The sequence below is a fragment of the Pangasianodon hypophthalmus genome, chromosome 6, assembly GCF_027358585.1.
Source record: "Pangasianodon hypophthalmus isolate fPanHyp1 chromosome 6, fPanHyp1.pri, whole genome shotgun sequence".
Taxonomy (NCBI): Eukaryota; Metazoa; Chordata; class Actinopteri; order Siluriformes; family Pangasiidae; genus Pangasianodon; species Pangasianodon hypophthalmus.
Genome location: NC_069715.1, coordinates 25,272,919 through 25,299,825, shown reverse-complemented (window position 1 = coordinate 25,299,825; position 26,907 = coordinate 25,272,919). Strand labels below are relative to the sequence as shown.

Here is a 26,907-nt window from a genome sequence, read left to right as displayed (position 1 = left end):
ATCACACACACATACTCATGCACATGACAGTTCCCTTATCTCTCAGAGCCAGTGCTTGTGTTTGAAATAGGGACTTGTGTATTGACCAGTTTTGGCTCGCTGCTCATTTGGAAGATTCCCTTCTTGACACACTTTATTTCGTTGACAGTCTTTCACCACTCTGAACTTGTCGTCGTGCGAGTGGGAGTTTTTCTTCTTCTTTTTTTTTTTTTCTTGTGGTCGGTTGGTTTGTTTTCGCTCTGCTGTTTACTCAATTAGGTAGAGGTGTGGTAGAGAGAGAGAGAAAGAGATCTTGCAGCTGCTAGTGTACAGGTCTGGCGTTCTGCGTGTTGCTGAACAGGACAGAGAAGATCCTCTCAGGCTGAGAGAGAGAGAGAGGTTGGCCTCAGCGTCTCTGTTGTGGGCATAAACACAGTGTGACACGGCCAACCGATCGACAGCACAGCCTCATGGGAAAGTAGGGCCCCAGGACTTGTGAACAGATGCCCTTACGCATCCAGAGAATCAGCGCAGGAGTTCAGAAGGGAGAAGATCATCCTTATGCCATGATTCGAAAAGAAACCAAAAGGTAACAGGGGCCTTCCCTACTTTCTCAGCTCTCACAGATGCTCTCTACAGGTTATGTGTCAGCGCAAATAGGGTTTGGCTGCATTTTTTCTGTGTGGTGTGTTTGCGAGGTCCGTTACAGCTGCCTTTGCAGTGCAGTGCAAAGAGGCACGATAATTGTGGTTACCAGACAAGGCTGTGGCTTCCCTTTGCGTTCTTTAGAATTTGCAGTTCAGTTCTCAATTCCCTGTTACAGACACACAGCACCTATTTCTCAGACATAAACCCAGAAAAACCTCTCAACTTCTGAATTTGGTTAATTTGGTCCTTTTTAGCATTTTTTTAGAGAAGATGTGTGGATTTACATATCTGACACTTTTGTGTTGAATCATCAAAACTTTATTATCTCTGATCTGTCGAGAGGGGATTTCACATCAGAGTCGCTTTTGAACTTAACATTTCGCTGCCGTCATCTGCTGCAGATAGAGACTCCTGCCGTAGGGCTCAGCTTTGAGATCCAGGCGATGTCGTTTCGCGAAGATCTTCGCAAAGTGAGGAAGAAGGCATCGTTCTGCGTCACTCACTGGACACAGCAGAACGGCTCCAGCAACACCTCCTCACAGTGAGTGGTGCAAGCCATCAGTGGCTGAATTTATTTCGAAATTCTATTCAGGGAGAAACGGCGCGAAACGTCAGAAACATCAGCGTTTGTCATGATAAAGTTTCACAGTCACGATGTGTGTTTTTTCACGCAATCTCTGTGCTTTTATCTGATTGCTGGGAAATGACAGTCATTGCACTCCTAGATACATGATACTATCAGCATCAACCACTGAGAGCACTAATTAGGAAGTGCTGTCACATGCGTTGCGATATAAACAAATAAGTCAAGATGATCTATACACATTAGCACAATTTCTTTGTTTTAATAGCTAATAATTTGCACATTAATAGATGTATTAATTGTTAATGTTAGCATTGTTTGTTCTTGTATATAATATTTTTCTGGGTACCTTTTTATACATTTTAATATTAAGATCTTAATCAGTGCAGTTTTGTGAACTCATTGGGGTAATTGCATCGATTAGTTTATAGATTAGCTGCCTACTGCCTAAAGAGATTAAGGAATAAATTTAGTTTATTGTGTTTGCGAACAAGAATTATGAAAGTAAATGAATAAGTAAGGAAGTACATTTTAATTATAAAGCACATTAACAAAAAACAAAGTCAGTCTATTAAACGCAATTCAACATATATGACATCAGTGTGCAGATACACAGACGGGGCTGTCATATTTTAGAGCACAAAAATAAAAGCAGTGTCAACTCTTGACTTAAAAGCTGGAATAGAGGAAGTGTACCTCATGTTTTGTGGAAGGCTGTGACAGCTTCAGACAAAATGAACTTAGATATAAGGCCAACGCAAGTGAGCAAAAAAAGAGAAAAAACAGAATATAATAAGACTAATAAAAAAGGTGTGTAGCTACAACAATGAGGAATGTATGTCAGGACTCGCTGGTGGATTCTGGGAGTTTACAGGTTAAACTGGATCAGGTAAAATTTAAATGTCTCTAACATTATAAATCTTAGTGTTGGTGAACAGTCTATCTGTTGACCTCTGTACTAAATGTAAACGCATAAAACACTTGTTTACAAGGATTTCGAATGATCATAACCAGACAAGATGAAGACAAGCCTGACCTTTTCCCAAGTCTTGAAAGCATGATATGACTTTTAAAAATTTCCCTGAGTTGTTAAAAGCTACTTTTGGCAACCAATCTGTGGTCAAGACCAAGACTGACAATACAGTTTTTGACGTGGTTTAACATATTGGCAAATTCACGGTTTGTTGATATGTATTACGTAGACGTATTAGCCAGTACTAGTTTATATTCTCGTCTTTGGTTGACGCACATATCTTTCTGGATACTTTAATCCAGGGGTTCTCAAGCCCTTCAAATTTAAAATACATTTCTCAGACCCATTCAATAAGGATTTATTTCATTAACAGTATTTAAATGTGTTTAATAGAGCCATAGCCATTATTCCTGAAGTTTCCACCAAACGAGTTGACGTTATTTATTTTTGAATGATTGTTCAATTAAATTGTTTTTCAATTAACATTCAATTCAAGGGGCCAGTCAGACAGACTAATGACTATAAGAACTCAATTATAAATATAACACTGATCATTAAATTATAATTAAATCAAATAAATTGATAATTTTAATGACTACATGAAAAATATGACGGATACCCTGCCGGTGCTTGACAGATCCCTGGGGGCTCCCGGAGAGTACTTTCAGAACCATGGCTTTAATCAGTTCAGTTATTTGAACCAAGGCAAATAAAAAAGAAAATATATTTTCTCACAAATAAGTTGGCTATTCATTGTGTTCTTCAGCGCATTGGTCTTGTTTTGCACTTAAACAAGAAGTTATGTAAAAAATAAATAAATAAATAAATAAATAAATAATATTCTAGTTTGTTACACAGAGTCTGTGCAGCACATCATCAATTTGTAAACTAAATGTAGTTACTAAATTAGATCGTAAATTTTTGCATATGAGTGTGTGTGTGTTTGTGGTGTCTCACTTCAAATGAGTCAAACAGGCCTCACTTCAAATGAGTCTAGCATCAATTAATCAATTACTGAGAGAAAAGGACTCCTGACTCCTGTGTGTGTGTGTGTGTGTGTATGTGTGTGTGTGTTGGGGGGTGGGATGTTGCCAGAGCTGCAGCCAGGAACTGGGAGTAAAATACCAGCTTCTGTGTCAGGGAAGAGAAGAGGGGAGTGTTGAGGGGGGATTTCCAAAGAAAAAAGGAGAAGTTGTTTTCTGAATGACCTGAATAGAGCAAGGGTGCTGAAGGAGAGGAAGAGAAAGTGTGTGAGAATGAGTAGGTGCTGTATAAGGCTGAAACACATGCATGCACACACATATACACGGAACACTGCAATATCAAATATGGCAGCTTAATGAATCATGCACGACACCTCAGGGCTTTCTGTACACAGGTAGCCTGGTCCTGAAGAATCCTGTCACATTTACCTACACATAAATATATCACAAACACATTTTCATATTCAGAATGCATTACAAAGTGTGTATGTGTGTATATGTGTGTGTGAGAGAGAGAGAGATCAGTAGCTACAGTGGAGTCTTCTTACCTGTAACGTGTGTGCACTGTTGGTTTATGCAAATAAGGGACAAAAATATGAAATGGAGTATTTTGCATTGGATTCAACTTATCCGCTTTAGGGCCAAAAGAGAGTAAAGAGGAAATAATAGTGGAACAAGGCATGTGCCTCTTTTGAGTCAATACTGATAAACGTGCTTATGAAAAGTAAATATGTAGTCTCGTTCACTCTTAACAGTTGACTGATTAAAATGCAGCCTTAAAAGCGAGTGTATATGTGTGTGTCCTTATGTATGTGTATGTTCTGCTGAAGGTATTAGGATGTGAGAGTCTAAGCAGTGACAAGAGGAGAATTGAAAATGAGCAAATGCTACTCTACTGGATGAGAGAGAGAGAGAGAGAGAGAGAGAAAGGGGTTGGTCATTCTAAGAACTTGTCCCTACTTCTCTACACACGCAGCTAACTTCCTGTTTGTGTCGTCAGTTCAGCCATGAGGCCTGACCACACTCATACACGCTACTCTTTTTAGAGAAGCCTTTATCTTTTCTACCTGCTGTAACACACAAATAAAAAGGCCTCAGTGTCTGACTACTGAATCAGAAGTTGGCTATTATTTTAATGGATGCCAGGTCACCCGAAGAAAATTGAGCTAAATATCAGAGACAAAAAAAATACAGGGAATGATATTTATAAATATATGATATTTATAATATATGATAGAATAATAATGATTCTATTGTTCGTGTGATATGAAGACATAGCATAGCGCTACTACAAATGTTTGCAAGAAATCACAAGCTGTCCACATTAGAGCTGTTAGAATGAGTTTCACAGCTCAAATACTGATTAGATTTTTATCTTTTTTCAAAGGTCTGATATCTCAAGTACAACATTTCATTACTTGAAGCCTATCTAAATATTTTCTAAATGTTTTACACATGACATAATGTAACATAAGGAAATGGAATCTAAATAATGTTTGTCATTTCAAGTTGTGCCTTATTCCTTTTTTAAATTACTTATCAAATATTAAAAATGAATTCTGTATGTGTGCTGTCACATGCAAGTATTTTTCAATATGTAATTACGACTTAAATACATCCCATTGGCCATATAGTGCAAGTGGGTCTACAATGACTTTATGTGCATCCTCTGTAGTGGCCATATGTAGTGAATAGACTGTGTGTCTCAATGTAAAAATATAAAACCAATTCAGAGGAGTAATATTAATGATTCTAAAGTTTATGTGATATGAATACATAGTGTAGCACTACTGCTAATCTTCTGTGTCTGTGTCATTTGTAAACCACAGGCTTATCAACAATCAAATACACATACAGACTAAATGTTTTGAGTATTTAAAATGCTTTTTAATCTGGCAGCAATAGTACACACACACATAATGACAGTATACATAATAAGCCAAGTATTACATTACACACAGCTGTGCATTTTCTAGTTGGCAGCAATGAGGAACCTCAGAGGTTGAGTGCAGAGCTAGAACACTATCACACTATTAACACAAAGGGCAAATGTTGTAGTCACAGCCTGACAGACTGCAAATATGTGCAAATAGTTGCAAAGTTAAAGTGTATGACTTTTTGAAGAGGGAGAGAGAGGGGCGTATATCTGACATTGACAGCTTTGCAAAGTGACATTCACACATTGTGACTACCAGTACGTCTGTGTGTGTGTGTGTGTGTGTGTGTGTGTGTGTGCGTGTGCGTGTGTGTGGTGTGACACCAGGCAGGTGATGGGACATGAGCAGCGACAACAAACAGTGCACTGCTATGACCAAAACAGTAGTATGGATATGATCAGGGCAAACACAGGAGCCGACTCACTCTGTAAACATTAACACGCATGCCATGCTGGTGCACACACACACGCACACTCACACATCGGTACATGCTCGTACATGCTTACTGAATCTCTGCTTCTCTGTTTCATCTGGGCTACAATTTCACCCGTGTTTCCGGAGTTTAACTGTCAATATCTCTAATATCATAAAAATGGAACAACAATGTGAGGTCATCAAGAGAGCACCAGCAAACATTCAGTCATTATTCAATTCAATTCAATTTTATTTGTATAGCGCTTTTAACAATGCATGTTGTCACAAAGCAGCTTTACAGAAATCTGGATATAAGATTTTAATTTAAATGTATTTCCAATGAGCAGGCTAGAGGCAATGGTAGCAAGGAAATACTCCCTGAGGCAATAAGAGGAAGAAACCTTGAGAGGAACCAGACTCAAAAGGGAACCCATCCTCATCTGGGTGACACCAGATAGTGTGATTATAAGTCATTCCACTTCTATCACTACTATATATACTAATAATACTATGTATACTAATTATATTTAATTAGTTATTTTTTTTACTCTTATGTTATTCTATAGTCACATCTGTGCAGACTATCTAGTGATCTTGCCATTTGCAGGGAATAGTGCAGCATTTAGAACACTAGGAATGTACCCTAGAACCTAAAGGAATACCCACATTGACCTCGCAACTAGTAATGGTGTTGCCACCTGTAGGTAATAAGGATTAGGCCATCATTTGGGACACTAAGAATGTACCCTAGCTGGCACAGGGTCCTAATAATGACATTGCCTGTTACAGCTAATATGGACTAGGGTGCCATTTAGACAACTAGGAATGTACCCTAGCTAGTGCAGAATGTCCATAATGACCTTGCAATATCTAGGGTACAGAGACTAGGATGCTGTTTGGGACACTATGTACCCTAGCTGGTGCAGAATCCTAGTAATGATGTTGCCACCTATAGGTATTAGGGACTATGGTGCCAATTAGAGCACTAGCTGGAGCACTATCCCCATAATGACCGTGTGTAAGGACTAGAGACTAGAGCACCATTTTTTGACACTAGGAATGTACCCTTGCAATTTGTAGGGTCTAGGAACAAGGGTGTCATTTAGACACCTAGCTAGGGACTAGGGCACCAGTTGAGACATTAGGAATGTACCCTAGCTGCTGCAGAATGTCCAGAAATACTCTGCAGTGTGTTGGGAATAGAGACTTGGGCACTATTTCAGAAACACTATTTCAGATGGAGAGAATGGACTGCATACTCCTTACATTCTTTTTCCATCAACACTTGTGACATGTTCTCTTTGTCAGTACACCAACTTTTACACAAGTTGCAATAATTAAACTTTATTATATATATATATATATATATATATATATATATATATTTAATGGAATTTCCATCCAGGCTTTCTTATGACCACTTTCAGAACTTTAGCTAAAAATGAGTGATGTACACTGACTACATGTGCACATGCACATGCACATGCACCCTCTCTGAGCACAAGACGCAGATCAGAAGCTGAAGCCACAATAATCAGATAGTTGAGGCCTTGCGAGAGGACTTGCACGTTTCAGTTGCACAGGTCAGCACAGTTCTCTTTGGTTGATTTACACAGCAAAAGTATGCTAGTGTCTTAACCTCATGCTCTGCTTGCTACTTAGAAATGGATATCTTGAGGCGAATCTTACATTTCTGACTTCATGGCAATGCAGCTGTTACATTTATTTGAAAACACCCAGTATATCTGATGTTTATCTAACTTGCCAGTCATACATTATATAGCCAAAGGTTTGTGGACACCTGACCATCACGCCCATATGTGGGCCTTTCCCAAACTGTTGCCACAAAGTTGGAAGTATACAATTGTATAAGATGTCTTTGTATGCTGTAGCATTACAATTTCCCTTCACTGGAACTAAGGGGTCCAAACATGTTGCAGTATAGTAATGCCCCTGTACACAATGCAAGGTCCATGAAGAAGACATGGTTTGCAAAGTTTGGAGTGGAAGAACTTGAGTGGCCCTGAACTCAACTCCAAACACACCCATGCATATATCTAGTTGAGACCAAGTATGAACTCAAATGATAGAGGATTCCCAGACCATGCTTACATTCATATTTAAAAAAAAACAACAAACTTCCAATCAAGTGTACTTTTGATCCAGATAGAACATAAAGACTAAATGTAACACACAAACCCTAAAACAAGCAAAAAATGGAGCACAGACCAAATTCACAGCTTCACAACCATACACAGTGTGCAGTGTGACATGAAAGTACATCCTGTATCATCTACCATTCTTACTGGGAAATTAGCACTTGGTCTTATCTGTTAGTTGCCATGGATACTGTTTTTTTTTATTCTTCATGAGGTCTTTAATAAGCACACACCTAATTATCCATCACAGCAGCTCTTTAGCATTCTTATTTAATTTTGTATGGTCATTGTAAACTATATAAAGCATGAATGGGGTTGCCTCATTTCTTCAGGGTAGCTGAATAGCTTTAAAAAATTGGAGATAGTATTCAACACATGACAGGCAAGTGTTATTTTATCAGAAAATATAAGCACCAATCATGGTCCAATATGCAAATTCAGGACATGTGGTACTGGTTTTGCAGAGGAAGGAGGTGGGGCATGTATGGATTGGGGCCGTTCTAATTTGCATATTCATAGAATCTGGATTTCTTGATGGTTGTAAAAGTGTAGGTTTCTGTACCTTTCTCTTCTCTCATATTTGTGTGGAGCCGTCACGCTAAGCAATGTATTATTCAGTAAAGGTAAACCACATGAAATGAGTTTTGGGTGACCTTAAAAGTCATCATTTTTAGGTTGTGAGTACAAGTCTGCCCTTCTAGCCTCTTGCTGGAACACCTAAAATGAAAAGTGTGTGCTATTTGCGTGCTCTCTTGGCTTCTTTCTATCTTGGTGGATAGAAGTGCATGGCGTAATTGTAAAGGATCTCTTTCTAAATAAAATATAATTATAATGTAATAATGTTATAATTACATAATTCAATAAATAACATAACTGTAAAGGGTATTTTTCTAAATAAATGAATACCACCGTTGTCTCTCTCTTCATCAGCAGGAAGTCACGTCAGGAAGGAGGGAGCATGAAGAAGACCAGGAGGCCAGTACAGAGGAGGATGACCTGTCCGAGTCCTCACGAGATCAGCCGGGCACTGCAGAGCCCCACCATACCTGCGAGTGCCCGTGCTGCCAGTCTGGACGAGCTCATTCAGCGCTGTCTGCACTGCTTCGGTCAGTGTGTCTACCTGTCTGTCTAGCATAATGACATTACTCCCACTGTCTAACTGTCTGTCTAGCATAATGACATTACTCTCACTGTCTAACTGTCTGTCTAGCATAATGACATTACTCTCGCTGTCTACCTGTCTGTCTAGCAAAATGACATTACTCTCACTGTCTACCTGTCTGTCTAGCATAACGACATTACTCTCACTGTCTAACTGTCTGTCTAGCATAATGACATTACTCTCAATGTCTACCTGTCTGTCTAGCATAACGACATTACTCTCACTGTCTAACTTTCTGTCTAGCATAATGACATTACTCTCACTGTCTACCTGTCTGTCTAGCATAACGACATTACTCTCACTGTCTACCTGTCTGTCTAGTATAATGACATTACTCTCACTGTCTAACTGTCTGTCTAGCATAACGACATTACTCTCACTGTCTAACTGTCTGTCTAGCAATAATGACTTTCACTGTCACTGTCTACCTGTCTGTCTAGCATAATGACTTTCACTGTCACTGTCTAACTGTCTGTCTAGCATAATGACTTTCACTTTCACTGTCTAACTGTCTGCTTACCATAACGACATTACTCTCACTGTCCAAGCGTCTGTCTAGCATAATGCATAAAAGCATAAAACAGTCCTTCTCTGCAGAAACTGCAGCTTAGCATGTTACTAATGTTAGTCTTGAAGACCTTCCTGTTTCAGAAAACCTAAATTTACAGCTTTATCTCTGAATGTTGAAAAGTGCTAACAAAGTGCTAACTGGAGACTCCTTCCAAAAATGTTAAACCAATGGACCTTCACAGAACACTACACACTTTAAAAAAAAATCTGGTTATGTGGAGCTGCTATTCAAGAAATTAGAGTTAGCTGTTACAATGAAAACTATAACCTATTACAACACGCACATTAATGCAATACTGCTGTCAGTGCTGCTGTTATAGAAAATGATTCATCTTCTGAGAAATCAGGTTTGAGATTTCAATAGTGCTGTGGTATAAAGTCCATTATCACTGAATCGTTGCAGTGTCCTCTGTATAAGGACTTTTTACAATCTTGTCATCTATCGTGCAACAATGTGTGTCTCACGTCAACACAATACTGATCAGTGTCTTCTGTACTCTCATGCACATGCTTCAGCTCCAGTCTAATGTCTAATTTTGCCTGAAGCCTGTCTCTGGACTACTCTACATGTTTTCATTAAGTCTTTCTTGTACCAGTGATGAGGTAATCTTATAAAAGAGAAAAAATGAGGACATGAAAGATGGTTTTTGCACCTACTTTGCAGAAAATCGTTATTATTCATAAATGTTTTGTTGTGTAATTCATCTTCTTTGCCTTATATGGTGTTTATATTTCATTTAAAATGTTTTGCTGTTTTGAATCCCTTTTTTGTCTTTGATTTGGAAACAAAGTGTGGGAAAGAGAAAAAAATCTTCTAGTTTGCTGTGTTTTAGATCCTAGGAATGTCTCCGTCCTGCTTTGCTATTGCCACAAAGCCTGTCTCACTTCCTCTTCCCATCTTTTGCATTACTCTTCACTTGTAAAGTTATGATAATTTCTTTCTTTGTGTGTTGCAGACTCTGAAGGGAAGTTAATCCGAGGCATTCAGCTGGTCAATATGACTCTGATGATGCACAACTGGGTCGTGCCGTCACACACCTTCGCCCATAAACTGCTCTCTCTATATCCTTTGTCTTGGCTCTGGTTATTCACCTTCAGAACAATATTTCGCATTTTTGCCCGAGGGGCTGGTTTTACCTAATTTTCATACTAACGGGCTGAGGTCAGGGTGCACACAATATGTAGCTACACAGCGCATCACATGGCATCTAATCTCCAAAACAATGAAACAAGAGCTGCCTTGTTTGGGCATATTTACAAATCTGTGTGCTGGTAGACCGGTTCCTTTGAGTGTGTGTTGCAATAAGGGTGTGTGTCCCTGCTCTCCTAAGACTATTCCTTGACTAGGCATTACCTACAAGGATTGTCCTGTGGAGAAGAGAGCCCAGAGGAGGCCACAGATCTGCCAGTTCATCAGGTCAGTAATTTAGACATTTATACTGAAAATGTATTGGGATAAATGGACTATTGCATTTGATGTCCTTCATATTTATGCTCATCTTCTCACTCAGGCACTGGATAGCTCATTATCCTCTGATGTTTGAGACGGACCCTCTGTTGGAGGAGGTCATGGGGGATCTGTGTGCTCTGGTCAGGGCTGAAAAGGACTCCCACTGCCAGCTGATTGATACTCCATACCCGTGAGTGAACACAAACTTTATCTAAACTGCATACAGTCCATATAAAGTGCTGCTAGTTCTGACCAATTTTCATATCTTGTAACGTGACTACATCACTGATATCCCACTAAGAGTAATAGCTAAATCTCAGTAAAAGTTTCTGTCCAGTTGCTATTTAAACATGACATTTTCAACATTTTTGTAAAACTCTTTATATGGGTGCTGTTGCTTATGTCCAACTTAACAAGCTAACAAGCTCTAAGCCCTTGAACATTCAATTTGTGAAGGTGTCTGGTGAGAGTTTTTTTTTGCTGTTTTTTTTTTTTTTTTTTTGCAACACCTATACATTTTTCCTGCAATATTAAAATGATGCTACATTTTTAGTACATTCATTTTCATTACTTTGTAATGTAATTGTATGGACGTCTTAAATTGAAGCTTTTGACAGATATATTGTTAAAATTGTGAGAACACCATTGCTAGACAACTGGGAAATATAGACACTAAGCATAAGCTAGCTAATGACTAAGGTTCACTAGCTAAGCTTAGCTAGCACGTAGCTGTTCAGTCTTTCATAGAGGCGATGTAAAGGCAGAGTGACAGTAAAAACGAGACATCTGGAATAGAAACATTTCTCTCAGATGTGTTGATAAATTACTAAGAAAAGGCCCTGTATGACTAAAATAATTCTGTAATTACTCTTAGCATTGACCACTAACTGAACTGCTGTGGCTGGTTAACCATAGTTAAAAACTATTCTTAAAAAAACACTATATAAATAAAAAAAGAGTAGGCTGTTGACATCAGACTGTGTCACAGATATGGTAAAAATGAGCATATGAGCATATGAGCCTTCTGATGCTGATCTATTTTAGCTGGATAGGTGAAAGATTTGTTCTAAGATTCATTCTAATTATTATATTATTTTATTGTATAGTAACAGCTAATTCACACTGACTTGTATGGCAGACACTCCAAATAATCTAAGACTAATAATAAACAGATTAACATGTGCTGTTCTTTATCATAGAAAAAAAAACACAGATCAGCCATAACATTAAAACCACCTGCCTAATATTGTGTAAGTCCCCTTGTGCTGCCAAAACAGCTCTGACCCATCAAGGCATGGACTCCACATGACCTCTGAAGGTGTGCTGTGGTATCTGGCACCAAGACGTTAGCAGCAGATGCTTTAAGTCCTGTAAGTTCAGAGGTGGGGCCTCCATGGATCAGACTTGTTTGTCCATCACATCCCACAGATGCTCGATCGGATTGAGATCTGGGGAATCTGGAGGCCAAGTCAACACCTTGAACTCTTTGTCATGTTCCTCAAACCATTCCTGAACAATTATTTGCAATGTGGCAGGGTGCATTATCCTGCTGAAAGAGGCCACTGTCATTAGGGAATACCATTGCCATGAAGGGATGAACTTGGTCTGCAACAATGCCAGGACCCAATGTTTCCCAGCAGAACATTGCCCAGAGCATCATACTGCTGTTTTGAAGATGCTGTGACCCAGTCTTCTATCCATCACAATTTGGCCCTTATCAAAGTCAAAAGGAGACTTTTATTTAACATTTTTGAAGGAGGCTTGAGTGTCAGAGCTTTATAACAGTCAAAGGTTTTCTGCCATGGAAGAGTCTTCAGAACTTTTCACTTTCCAGTTTCTTGGTAACATGCCAATGTGTATTTTTGTCTTATTAACTTCAAGAGAAAGAAAAAAGAGGGGGTATTGAGGGAATGAGTGTTTATTGCTGCTGTAATGTCAGTCATAACAGGAACTAACCTATTTCAGAAATAGGCGTTCTGAAATATTGAATGTAACTATAAACAGCTAAAAATATGATCCTACTTTAACTTTAATATATTAAAACGATGTAATCACGAGCAAATTGTCATGGTATGAAGTGAATAAAAACACTTCAGGACATGACATTACAGGAAAATAATCCAATTCAGGGTGATAAGAGTAACTCCGTTTCACACTGAGCCAGATTACACCACCTCGTTGTTGATTATTTTTTTGATTGTTTTTTTCCTTGCTTTGTCTCAGAATTATCCTTGTGTTGTTAATCAGATTCACTTCAACATATAAATAAATGATTTATTCCCTTTTATTTTCTTCTCTATTTCTGAAAGCAGTAATCCTCCTGCAGACATCTGCTTGGCTCCTTCACCCTCAGTGAAGAAGAGGAAGGTGTCTCTACTGTTTGACCACATGGAGGCTGATGAGATTGCAGAGCACCTCAGTTATCTGGAGTTCAAAAACTTCTGCAGCGTTTCAGTACGTGGGCTCGTCACACACAAACACTCACCACACCTGCTCACACCTTGTGGATTTCCTCCAGACACAGACTGTTACACAGCACAGAATAAACATTGCTTCATAATAGTAATGTCAATATTAATGATGACCATTTAAATACAACTGATAATATTGGAAAAAATATTTCCCCTGCGTACATTCATGCTGAGGTAATCGAAACATTAACATGACTAACATGCTCTGAATTGGAAATTGTGAACTCATTGTCGTGTTTTGGCTGGTTTCTTATGAGGTGTAGCTGAGTTGTGATTGCTAATTGTGAGATGTTTACTGTCTTAGTTCCTGGATTACCGCAGCTACATGGTGCACGGCTCTGTGAGGAATAACCCTGCACTGGAACGCTCTGTAATGTTGTGTAATGGTGTCTCGCAGTGGGTCCAGCTCATGATCCTCAACAGACACACTCCACAGCAGAGGGCTGAAGTCTTCACAAAATTCATTCATGTAGCACAGGTAAACTCTCACCGACAAAATACATACACATAGTAGCCACATCTTTAGGTAGCAAGTGACATTTATTTATTCACTATTGCTCACTATTTAACACATTAACACCATACTTGAGGACAAAACTCAAAATAGAGGCAGGTTTATTTTAGGTTATTTTCTTGTTAACTACACTAGATTACTGTTCATAGGGCTCATGACTAAGGCTGACTAGGCAAAGATATCTATTATGGTCATGATAGAGTCCACATAAAGGCACAACAACAATACAAATGAGACAGAACCATCTGGAATAACATCTCTCTCAGATGGGGAGTTAACTTACTAAGTAAAAAACCCCGTATGACTAAAATTACACTGCAGTTACACTTAAGATTGCCCGCCAACCAAATTGCCGTGAGTCAAACACTATCTATAAAAAAGTATTTAAATACCACAAGATTAGGTTGATATCAGATCATCTTGTACAAATTACATCTCTTACCATCTGGCAATATACATATGTGCAGAAATATGATCACAAATATAATTGTCAGCTACTAAACAAGCAGTTTACTCATTCTTATGAACATATTTCATGAACTGAAAGGTGAACACAAGCAATACTCGTCTCAAAGTTTACTTTTGGCCAATTTTTAGTTAATTAGTGGGGTTTTTTTTAATGATTTAAGATTTTAAAGATTTTACACAATGTTGCATAAAATACTGTACATACTTTATGATTTTAAGATTTGAAAGATGTTATTTTAGTTTCCGTTTTAAATTTCGTTTTAGTTCTTGGGTTGGACTGAAACTTGCAGGGCTTTTCTGTGTCTGATGTTTCGAGAGAAATACAAGAATACACACTGCACATTGTGTAACACCCATGAAACAGGCACTTTCTTACTGCCAGTCACCATTTCCACACTAAACTGGAAGTCACGTGAACGTTGTGCAACAAACACTGAAAACAGAAATCATTTTCTTGTCTGCTTCTTATTTTGTTTAAAGTTTTTTTATTTAATCTTAGTATATTATTTTATTTCTGTTTAGTTTTATTACATTTATTTAGAGGGGTTTATTTTAAAGGTACCACTTTTGCTTAAAGCCAGTGGTAACAGAAGTACATCACACCAGCATAAGTCCTTTGTTACACCTGAGATGAACCTACATAAACATGCTTTTGTGAATTTTACTGTCAAGCTGACGCAATACCTGAGTCATGTGACATAATTTTTTTGACATAATCCTGTGTTATCACACTTTCTGGGGTTGACGGTACATGCAGAAGTTGTGACAACAGATGTAGCAGCTTTGTATACTTTTGGTATATGAATGTCATATAATGCTGATAAGGTAAAATGCCAAACATCAAATCCAACTCATTCTAATTTAGTAAATATTCATAACTCTGTCATAAGAGTGTCATAAAATTGCCATAGGTTTTAATAAACCTGTTATATATATAGAAATATGAAACTCACTTAATGGCCAGAAATATTCATAACTTGGTCAGTACTGTGTAATAGTCATAGTGAAATTTAGTAATTTAGCTCAGAACTAAAACTTTCATAATTTCATGTCAATCATGACCATTATGTGACTATGACATTCCAGATTAATATAGGGTTGCAAAGTCAGTTATCCAGGATATCAGGCATAAAGTGCCATAACAACCTTATGTCAACAATTTTGTAAATTTTTTAGGTCTTGTCAACTTGACATAAGAGTCTACAAAAGCAGGCTGTTGGAATAAGCCTACAGAAATTATTATGTACGTTTATGTCAGTTGTTAATACAGTGAGTGTCCTTATATACAATAAAGAGTAATAATAAAACTAGTGTTCTTATATACAGTAATCAGTAATAATACATCAAGTGTTCTTATAGAGTAATAAGTAATAATCCAGTGAGTGTTTTTGTGTTACAATAGTGTAGTGAGCAAAATGTTGAAATGAACCTTGAATGCATTTTCAGCAGAAGGTTGACGTAGAAGCATGATATTCCATCAAGACTCCAAGATACTGAGTTAGCATATTACTAAGGAAGTAACTGTCACAAGAATTCCAAAATGTCAGTGTGTTGGGTAATCTATTTTCTAGATAAGACGTACATTTTTGGTTTGCTGAATTTCGAATGTAATGGAAACAATCGGTCATCACTCATTTATTACTCAGAAACCAACGCCCGTTAAATTAATATACATTATAATGTTGTTGATTACTGTACTAGTCGCTGTAATACAGGAAGTGAAGTCATTGAAAAAAGCCCTATGCTGTGCCCTTGAGCAGTAGCTGTGCTTTACAGTGTGAGTACAAGCACGCAGTCACAACCAGTGCTGACATGCAAACTTGTGCAAACACATAGGAAGCTGGTGAGCTGGTGTGTCATGATGTGAGTGGTTGGTAATTAAATAAGTATGTCATTCTGACACCATGTTCCTGTTAGGGAGAATTCTTACATAAACTTCCTGAACATTTCAAAAGCAAATGTACAGGAAGCAGTGTGTGCACACTATAATACATATAATCACACATACAAATAGATGTCCAATAAGAATTGTGAGCCCATAGAACATTCTTCCCCTTTCTGTGTGTGTGTGTGTGTGTGTGTGTGTGTGTGTGAGAACAGAAACTGAGGTCCCTGCAGAATTTCAACACTCTGATGGCAGTCATAGGCGGTCTGTGTCACAGCTCCATCTCCCGACTGAAAGATACGGCCAGTCTACTCTCCTCTGACATCACCAAGGTTTGTGCAATCCCACAAAATTACCCACAAATGACAATTTTGGAGCTCCCCAACCACACACATACACACACACACACATTATACATCACAATCAGATTCAAGAATTCAACAGCACTGTGGTATAAACATACTGTACATATTAAATGAAAAGTTGCTTTAAAAAAATGAATGTCAGTTTTCTTTCTCTGGTTGTTGGTTTTATTCGCCCCTGTACTAATTAGACACTTGTACCAATTAATTTGTGTCTTATAACTGATAATAGCACTGTCTCTGAATCTTTTATCCATACCTTTACTATATCTATAACTTTACCTTCTAAAGCCCTAATTTGTGGGTCCCTAAAGTGGCACAACAGAAAAGCATTCACCATATCATCGGGAGAGGGTGGGAGGGATGGCATACTCTCTCTGTCCTGTCAATCACAGTGACACTAGCCAATCATGGGTGTCTATGTACTCGTGTATGCGGAAGAGTGCGGATAGCACTTTACTCTGAGTGTGTTACCCTGTCTTGTGATGAAGCATGAGCAGCATTTTGAAAAGGTATAGCTGGCTGGCTTGACACGTTAGCCTACTAGTTTTCATTCTCCCTGGTTGCTAGTTGATGTATGATGGGCTGGCAGGTGGGTGGGAATTGGGTGGGTGACCAAATTGGGGGAAACAAAAATCCCTAACTTAGAGGATCTGATAGTGGCTGGTTAGGTCCTTAAATACAATGTAGGGCTTGCGTGGAGCACTTGTTTAACATTTTCCACAGTTAATTGCCATTAAACTGCAGTAAAATTTAAGAAACACCAGGTGTTCAAAAACATTTAAGTGGCAGTGTCAATTTAACTGAGAAAAATTTTTCGTTCTCCTTCTGCAGGCGCTGAGTGAGCTCACGGAGTTGCTCTCCTCCTACAGTAACTACACTAACTACAGACGAGTGTACAATGAGTGCAACGGCTTTAAAGTGCCCATCCTGGGTGTGCACCTTAAAGACCTTATCTCTCTGAATGAGGCACTGCCTGACTACCTGGAGGGCGACAAGATCAACCTGGGAAAGCTACAGCACCTATACAGCAACATCAGCGATCTGCTGGCCATCCACAAGTGCAAGCCACCATTCGAGGCCAACAAAGACCTGCTGCACCTGCTGACGGTGAGGGAATAAGACTAATAGAGGTGTTGAAGGGGAGAGTACAGGAGAGGGAGTTAGACAGAGCGGTACAAGTTGAAACGTCCCTTCATGGAAGCGTTTGTATCAGTCACGCCATGAGCCATGGTGTTGTTATAAATACACGGTCAGTTCAATGGCGCCATGCCCAAATAGAAATAGAAAACACAAACATTTCTATGCACACACACCTGGCTGCTTTGTTGAGCCAACAACAGCTGGGTTTATTTTTAACCTGTAGCGGTATCTTTACTACCGTCTCTACTTGTCTTGCTGTTTTGGAGTTTTGCCTCACTCTGTTGCTCATGTGTGATTCTTAGAGGTATTAATATAAGACAGATAAGGACCCGCCTGCAGTAGTCAGTCAATGACATAGCCATGGCATCAAATAAAAACTAGCAGACGAGTTATTTAGCACTTGCATTCACCCGTTAGTTTGTTCACATAGGCAGTGAATTAGCTAAGGTACTTTTTTGTTTACATGAAAACATGTCACACTATACAAATGAGGCATTTACCTGTGCAGTCTGTGCCACTGTTTCCGTCTTGACTATCGATACCATCAGACTGAGCATGAGTACATGCTTTTTGGCACTTTATTTAGCACTGTTTATGTTTCTCCAGTTTAAATATTGACCATGAAAAGTGCACATACATATGAGTGTCCAGAGTGCCTAGGCTACTAGGCTTGCTCTTAATAATGTTAGCTAGTCAATTTGAAATGAAGTGCATTAGCTAGCTACATTGGTTACCTTGGATCGAGTAGGGTTGCAATGGAAAAGAGGACATTTCGTTCCAGAAAAAAAAGTGCTTCTATACAGCTGTGAGTAAAATACATTTTATTGTTTTCATTGACCAATAGTGGCCAACACTGAGTAAGAGCTGTTATTTTCACTCACCTAGGGTTGTCTGTAGACATTTTTTTCTCACCTAGCTAGCATTTCCTACAGCATTGGTAGCTGCTGTGAGTGAGTCTAATGTTTAAGATGTTATGTTACTTGACACAGTTTGCAGTCTGCTCTGCTTTGATTCCCATGATTAATTGTGGAATAGCGATCCAGAATGCTGCCATTTCGTGCCATTAGCGGCAATGTGCATTAGTCTTACATATTATCGTATCATGTGGTAACAGATGTTGGTATCAGATCATTTTTTTTATGAGTATGACAATTAGTAAAAGGCATGGTATCAGATGGATAACCAATACCAGTATTGATATTGAGGCATTTATAGTTTTGACCATAGTTTTTGCCAGGAGTAGTATTAGTAGTACCTCATCTGTGTATTGTTGGTGTACTGTAAATATTTGTACTTGTTCACCAAGAGTATACTACATACTGCCTTTGGATAGAGTTTAATATTAGTATGATGCAGTATGAGTATGCCATTTCACACAACCTAGCCTCAATCAAATGTACTGAAGGTAGGCCAGTAGGTCTTAGTAGGATCCCAGACTGAACCTCATTTTCTCTAACACCCATTTGAACTCTTCAGCTAATTAGTATTTCATGAGCTAGTCTCTGGAGCCATGTGCCAGTAGGAAAATATGCTGAAATTCAGTTTCATTTCTGAAGTGCTTTTAACAATAGACATTGACCCAAGCAGTCTTTACAGAAATCCGGATGTAGACATAGATCCCTAATAAGCAAACCAGCAGCAAGAGTGGCAAGGAAAAATTCCCTGAAACAAAATGAGGAAGAAACCTTGAGAGGAACCAGACTCAAAAGGGAACCCATACTCTTCTGAGTGACAGCGGATAATGGGACTATAAATCATTACATGCTGTAAAACCTAACAGTGGATCACTACTAAAGTGTGTTTAAATGTCATATTCACTTATCTGAATTAATTTATGAGGACTCTGATTGAGTTACAAACTGATTGAGTTATTTCAATTTTTTGTGTGAAATTTTAAGTAAGCACAACTCATGACATGGCTCAAGTTTTAATTACTGAAATAATATTAGTTTAAACCTAGACCAACCCTTCTTTTTTCAAATTACTCAACACCTCATATAAAAAAATCCTTGTGTGTGTGTGTCCTTTCAATTAAATCAATTCAGTTAGTTAACAAATAGTGAACAATATTCAACTAGATAGTGTATTAGGTAGATATTGTAGGTATTGAATTTGTAAAGGTCCATTTTCATAAAATCCCTTCTCAGTCTTTATGATTACAGCAGCAGGATGTAAGATTGTGTAATATATGTAGAGTAGGAAGCAGAAAAGGGCAATTGCTTGAGGCTATGCTGAACTCATTCTGACCTGTACATATGTGTCTGTGTGTGTGTGTATGTGTGTGTTGTCCTGCTTCTTCTGCATGCAGCTTTCCCTGGACTTGTACTACACCGAGGATGAGATCTACGAGCTCTCCTATGCCAAGGAACCCAAGAATCCCAAAATACAGGTAAAATCACGCATGCTAAGTCTAAACAAAAAGCCCAGATATAGAGAATGGTCAAAGTAATGTTGCATGCTAAGTTATTGTAGTTCCTTAAAACAAAAAATCAATCAATCAATCAATTAAAAATAAAGGAAATCAAGGAAATATTGCTTATAAAAGAAAAAACAGAACAGAAAAAAAATTAACAGAAAAAAATAAAATGTATACAATCTTATGTACTTTGTTACAATCTTTGTTAATGTTAAGTAATGCTCTGGGTGTGTGGTCATGGTGTGTGTGTGTTCACTACTGTGTGTGTGTGCACTTGGATGGGTTAAATGCAGAGCACAAATTCCGAGTATGGGTCACCATACTTGGCTACACGTCACTTCGCTTCACTTCACTTCACTTAAGTAATGAATCCACTTTTTTTCTACTAGTCTCACGTTCAGCACACCTTTTTACATGTAGACCATAAACGACAACTTAAATAGTATTTATCTGACACATGTGCATAAGTTGCTGAAGGACACATCACCTATTTTCAAAAATAAAAAACCTTCGCTTTTACGTACATATTCGTAAATGTAATATCGGTGACAAAAATGTCACCCCAATCACACAAAGTGAAACCATGTGTTAAAATTTGACTCATTTGGTCCTCTTAGGGTTTATATATGTGTTCTTTTGCGCTGTGTAGATATTGTTCATTTTTCATGGTAAATGTCTTGACCTTGTGTGTGAACTGCTTAGAGATGGGGAGTATCCCTCAGTGCACAGTGTACAGTGAGCAGCGTGTTCGTCTTTGTGCATACACACTTCAAAGAAAACCACAAGAAAAGAGCTGGAGTGCTTACAGGCAACTGATCATTATCTCTTTCACTTTGAGTATGGGCCTTATTACGTATGCAGGTTCTTCTAACACCTTCTGATGCCTTGGTCTATGTGTTACATGTAAACGCATAGCACAGCACATTGCATTTTTTCCACCAACTTTCAAGCGACTGTTGTTCTCAAAACGAAACTCAGTTCATATGATCTTTTAACTTAACCGTCTCCATGTGTGTCTTTCTCTTTCTGTCTCATTTAGCCTGTGACCCCAGTGAAGCCCCCTGTGGTCGCTGAATGGGGGTCAGGTGTGGCTCCACGCCTCGACCCCGACACCATCTCCAAACACGTCAAACAGATGGTGGATGTAAGTAAAAAGCACTCACGCAGTGGTAGAGACAGTGGCAGCAGTTCATGACTGCTCTCTTTCACTTCCTTATTCCACACTGTATAAGCTGTGCAGAACTGAAATAGAAACGTTTCTCAGCTCACACGGACTCTGTCTCCCTCTGTAGTCGATCATGAAGAATTATGATCTGAACATGGACGGCTACATCTCTCTGGAGGACTTTGAGAAGATAGCTGCTAATTTTCCTTTCTCCTTCTGCACTCATGACAGTGACAGGTACAGAAGACTCTTTAACTAGCATTTGTTATGTAGTATTCGCTTTCACGTTACATCTCTGACTCAGCATTTAGACAGGATTTACAATTTTGTATCAGTGTCAGTGTCATAATTAAAAAAAAAAGTTTAATCTAGCACCCTGAATCTAGTATTTTGTCCCTTTTAGCAAACTCTAAGCGGGACAAACTCCTATATTTAGTAATTTCCTAATTGGTTGGTGCTCTATTTTCAGATTTTCAGATCGCTGTTCGCTCAGAAAAAATCAAGACCTTCTTTTCTCACTCATAGTGATTCTCAGTGTCATATTAAAGAGAAAGCCAACAGAGAGCTAGTGGAGACATTGGTGCAAACATCGGACTCAAAGTTCCAGAATGCAGTATAGCTATATGACACAGTTTCTCTGAGTTATGACCAAGTTTCGGCTCAGCTAGTTAGAGATCTATGAGAAGACGAGCGCAATGGCACTGATGGTGGTATTAGCATGAAAGTTGAAGTTTGGAAGCTGATCTGTTTGAGCAGAGTGTACAGATGAGGAGGTGTGAGAGCTGGACAGAAGGACTTAAAGGACTAAAGTGCTGCTGCATTGCTCTCTTTAGGTAGAGATCAAGCAAGGGCTAAATCCCACTGGGACCACTATCAGTAGTTAATTGAACAACACTGGGATAACACTGCGAAAAATGACATCTTAATAAGGGAAAATATTTCGAATATAGTCAAATTTATCTAGTATTTCCTAGCATAAGATTACAATAAAACAAATGCATTATTATTTAAACCCATTTCTAAATATCTGTACTAATTTCCAGCATTACTTTTTCTGATTCTACTGGCAGGTCATTTTGCTTCTTTCTAAAAAATAAATATTTAAAATGAGCAAAAATTATCTGCCAATAGACCAAGACTATTTCAAGCATGAATTTTGTAAAACTATACAGAAATATGTTTAATAATCTTATATTTGGTTTATTGTAATCTTATCATAGGAAATACTAGATACATTTGACTATATTTAAGATATTTCCAATCGTTAATGTCATTTTTTGTAGTGTATCTAGTAAACTGACTACCTATGTGAAAATACACCTGACTGATTCATAGTGAGAAATTACAGCTTATCTATTGTTTTTTTTGTTTGTTTGTTTTTTTACATGCTTAATGAATGTACCTTGTTTTCTTTTTTATAGAAAAATAACATGCAGCTGAATTGGGAAAATTGTTTCTTTTTTGTGTGTCCCAAACATTTCTTAATGAGTTAAAAATGCTCTTGAGGAAACTTATACAAACCTTAATCTTTGATTTGGGCACAAACTTGATTCTGTTGTTATATTTCCTTTTCTCTCTCCCCAGGGAAGGAGAGATTAGCAGAGAGGAGATCACGTCCTATTTCATGCGAGGGATGTCAGTATGTGCTAAGCTGGGCTTCAACCTCCACAACCTGCACAACTTCCATGAGATGACGTACAAGAGGCCCACCTTCTGCGACACCTGCCGAGGATTTGTGAGGACTTTTTTTTTTTTTTTAGTTTGCCTAAAGTAGTAGTGTGTTTTTAATGCCCTTTTTAATTGGCTAAAGTTGCATAAAGCATTTGGTGTCATTTATAAAAATGAATATAATCTTTTTTTTTTGTCCATCAGCTATGGGGAGTCATAAAGCAAGGCTACCATTGCAAAGGTAAGACCAGATGCATTTATGTGCTTCTACTAAAGGACATGTGATCAGAAAATAAAAACACCTAAACACAATCATATCTCTCAATCATGTCTCTCTGTCTCCTGCTTTCTAGACTGTGGGGTAAACTGTCATAAGCACTGTAAAGATCTGGTGGCGATGGAGTGTATGAAGTTCCAGGTTTCTGGAGGCTCCTGTCCCTGCACTCCAGGTCCAGGATCCGGGATAAGGACAAAGGGAAACAGCTGGAGTGAGTCTTTCCTCCATATCGTAGTACATACAACAGTTACCTCTGTAAAGATGATGCAGTTATTGGCTGAATAGAATCCTTAAATGCAATTTTCTCCCAGATTTTAAAATGCTAGAACATGTGTTTGAGATTTTTGCAAAAGAGAAACATATTCCCTGTAGATTTCAAAGCTTTATATAGTCAAACATCAAAATGTTTACCATGTGAAGGGTTTCCAGGCTACCACACATATTCAGTACAACTTCCAAAACCACTCCCAAAGATAAATTTAAAAACAGTGAATGATGCATTGAGTTTTGATCATTTTTGGGCTTCTGTGTCCAAATCTCATACACCTAAATATAAAGGGTTCATCCAATTGCTTTGTTTCTGTTTTACCCAATAAGGTTCTGAGGAAGAAGCATTTGTGTTTCCTCATGGAAATGGACCTGACCACTCCAAAAGTCACTCCACTCCACAGAGCATCGCTGAGAACGCCTCGCTGTCGGACCGCTCCACTCAGACAGACCCGGGAGTGTGGACACCAGTGGCAAACCGCAGAGACCTGCACCATTCCAAAACTCCATCGCCCACTGAGAAGGTACGAAAAAGACGTCCACACTGAGAAATGTGGATTTCAGCTTTACTGATGTCTGGAGTTCCTGAAAATTCAGCTGGTGGGCTACAGAGTGTGAAGGAAAAAATTATCGCCGCATAATGTATTAATATTATGGACAAGCGTGACTCCTGTTCACACTGATGAATGTTGTCCTTCTTTGTCCCACGAGCTTTATATATGACTGCTCACTCACACCCGCAAGCTTCGTATCTGACCACTTTCTCACGCCCACGAGCTTCATAGCTAAATGAAATAAACAACTTCCAGCTCGCATAACTTTTTTCTTGCATCCCTTGTCCCTCTAGTCATCCAGAAGCTCTGTGAATCTGTATTTGTATCCGTTTAGAACACATTATCTGTTCATTCTGAAAAATTTCACTGTGTGTAGTTGTGTGTATAGAGTAATTTTGTGGTTTTCTATTGTCTTGTGTTGTATTGTCACTGTTGTATACTATTAAAAAAAACTAAATATTGGTTAAATATGTACATATAGTATGATGATGTGACCTTAGTAAAAGGTAAATGTTTTTTGGTTTGAGAGACTTACATATTTTAAACAAACAAAATATAAAAACTCACCGCCCAGTTTATTAGGAACACCTCATACAGTTATCTAATGAGACATTCATGTGGCAAAGAGTCACAATCAAGAGCAAATTAATGTTAATGTTCACATCGAACTTCAGAATGAAGAAAAAGTGTTATCTCTGACTTTATAAACTGCTGATCTCCTGAGAATTTTACACACAAACAGTCTCTAGAGTTTACACCGAATGAGTGAGCGACACTCTATGGGTGGAAACGCCATGTTAGTAAGAGAGCTCAGAGAAAAATGGCCAGATTGGTTTACGCTGCCAGGAAGGCTATAGTAACTCATATAATCACTCTTTGCAACCCTGATGAGCAGAACAAAACATTGCACAAAACATTGAACCTAGAGGTGGATGGGCTACAACAACCACTTTGGGTTCCACTCCTGTTAGCGAAGAACAGGAATCTGAGGCTATCATGAGCACCGACTCACCCAAACTGGACAGTTGAACATCAGAAACAAAAATCACCTGGTCTTCAACTGTCCAGTTTCGGTGAGTCTGTGCCCACGATAGCCTCAGATTCTTGTTCTTGGCTGACAGCAGTGGAACCTGATGTGGTCTTCTGCTGTTGTAGCCCATGCTCCTCATGGCATGATGTGTTGTGCCTGATGAGATGCTTTTCTGCTCATGTCGGCTGTAAAGAGTGCTTACTTGAGTTACCAGAGACTTCCTGCCAGCTCAAACCAGTCTGATCATTCCCCTCTGATCTCTCTCATCAGCAAGGTGTTTCAGCCTGCAGACCTGCCGCACACAGGATGTTTTTTGTATTTTTTTTCCCCCCCATACTCATCCGGCACAAACAACCGTGCCAAGGTTGAAGTCGTCACAGAGATCACGTTTTCCCCCGTTCTGAATTTTGATGTGAATGTTAACAGAAGCCCTTGACCTGTATCTAGTTTATAAAATTTGTATAATGTTCAAATGTGTCCTATGCTAGTCATATAAAAGGTAATATCAAACGTACTTTAGAAAATTGCTCATGGATTTCTCAATGGATTTGTCTAGTTTCTTCATTTAAAGCTTCCGTCGAGTTTTCTGGCCCTGAAATTGTCTCCTCACCCAGATAACAGAGTTGCTGGCCCTTTATCTTTTTTTTAACTGATCAGATGAGGCTAGTTAACAGACAGCAGACAGCTCTAACAATTACAAACCGCTTCTTTAAAATCATCTCTCTTGTCCTGTATTATTCCAGAGTGCCACACTGCCAGTCAGAATGAGAGGTTCATCTGCACCCAGCTCTTTCCTCCAGGAGAAAATGGAGGAGCTCCAATTAAACAAAGACAAACGCAAGGAGCCAGACTGAATCCCAGTGCATGGCCAAGACAGAAAAGACTGCGCCAACATTTAGTATTTGGAAACAGACTATTTAAACACACTGAACACATATTTCATTACATGTAACAAAGAACTGAACTGTGCACACACCTTAAACAGATGCATTAATGTTACGAAAACTTGAGTGGGACCATTGTGATTTCAGCTACACCTTCAGAGCCATGTTGGACGAGAACAGAACCGAGAGATAATCACCAGCATCTACTGCCAACATATATGAATATTAATAAACATTTCTAGAGAAGCATCCAAAGGTGGACTACCAGAGCACTGCTTTCACCACTACTGCCTGCGTGTAAGAGTTAAGGACCTTCCTATGCACCTCTACACCACCCGCACGATTAAACCACAGAAAAAAAAGGTGCTTACTGCCACAGCTGTGTTCATGTGTACCAAAAAAGTTTGATATTTAGCCTTTCGTGTTCACACTGACGCGTGTTTTGTACTGTGAATTACATCAAGATGTGTGGAGGATATCGTCTGTGCCTCGTATCATAGGAATGTGAATCGCTCTGACTTGCCAAAAGGCCATGTCGGCTGGTGCTGTACTCCCATAATGCATCACTGTGCCTTATGCAATGACCACTTTCACTCAGAGTATGGAAGAAGGGTACTGAATACACTGATTGAGCCAATGGGGAATGCTGGAAACGATCACTGTGGACTCAATGTGATTTTTTGATCGTTCCTCTAACAACATTCCACCGAATGTATGTTTCCGACTTGAATGTCTGTCTTACTAAATCCTGTACTTAGGCTGTAGATGTTTATTTATTGAGAATTTATTAATATGAATCTACAGTATTTTTCACCTTACAGCACTGCCAGATTACTGCCATGACTGTTTAAAAAGAAAAAAAGAAAGAAAAAAAAAGAGAAAAAAAGAAAAGAGACATTTGTTTTTACTGTGTGGTTGCATTAAATGCTGAATGATAACACGAGC

At 38.6% G+C, this 26,907-nt stretch overlaps 1 protein-coding gene across 4 annotated transcripts; it reads left to right on the top strand.

Annotated features, from left to right (window-relative positions):
• On the top strand, nucleotides 1-26,838 carry rasgrp4 (RAS guanyl releasing protein 4). 4 transcript variants are annotated; one of them, XM_026913564.3, is made up of 18 exons: nucleotides 1-568; nucleotides 1,029-1,168; nucleotides 8,610-8,782; nucleotides 10,365-10,470; nucleotides 10,763-10,825; nucleotides 10,920-11,048; nucleotides 13,171-13,312; nucleotides 13,634-13,807; nucleotides 16,412-16,528; nucleotides 17,393-17,668; nucleotides 20,010-20,090; nucleotides 21,157-21,261; nucleotides 21,410-21,519; nucleotides 22,867-23,017; nucleotides 23,155-23,191; nucleotides 23,304-23,438; nucleotides 23,825-24,018; nucleotides 25,822-26,838. In XM_026913564.3, the coding sequence occupies exons 2-18, from the start codon at nucleotides 1,071-1,073 to the stop codon at nucleotides 25,930-25,932; spliced, it is 2,202 nt and encodes a 733-aa protein (XP_026769365.1). In that variant the 5' UTR covers nucleotides 1-568; nucleotides 1,029-1,070; the 3' UTR covers nucleotides 25,933-26,838. The 4 variants fall into 4 exon arrangements, with proteins under 4 accessions (XP_026769365.1, XP_026769367.1, XP_026769366.1 ...); XM_026913563.3 differs by having other exon boundaries at nucleotides 2-568; nucleotides 8,607-8,782; XM_026913566.3 differs by lacking the exon at nucleotides 1,029-1,168.
• Nucleotides 26,839-26,907: the final 69 nt, after the last annotated feature.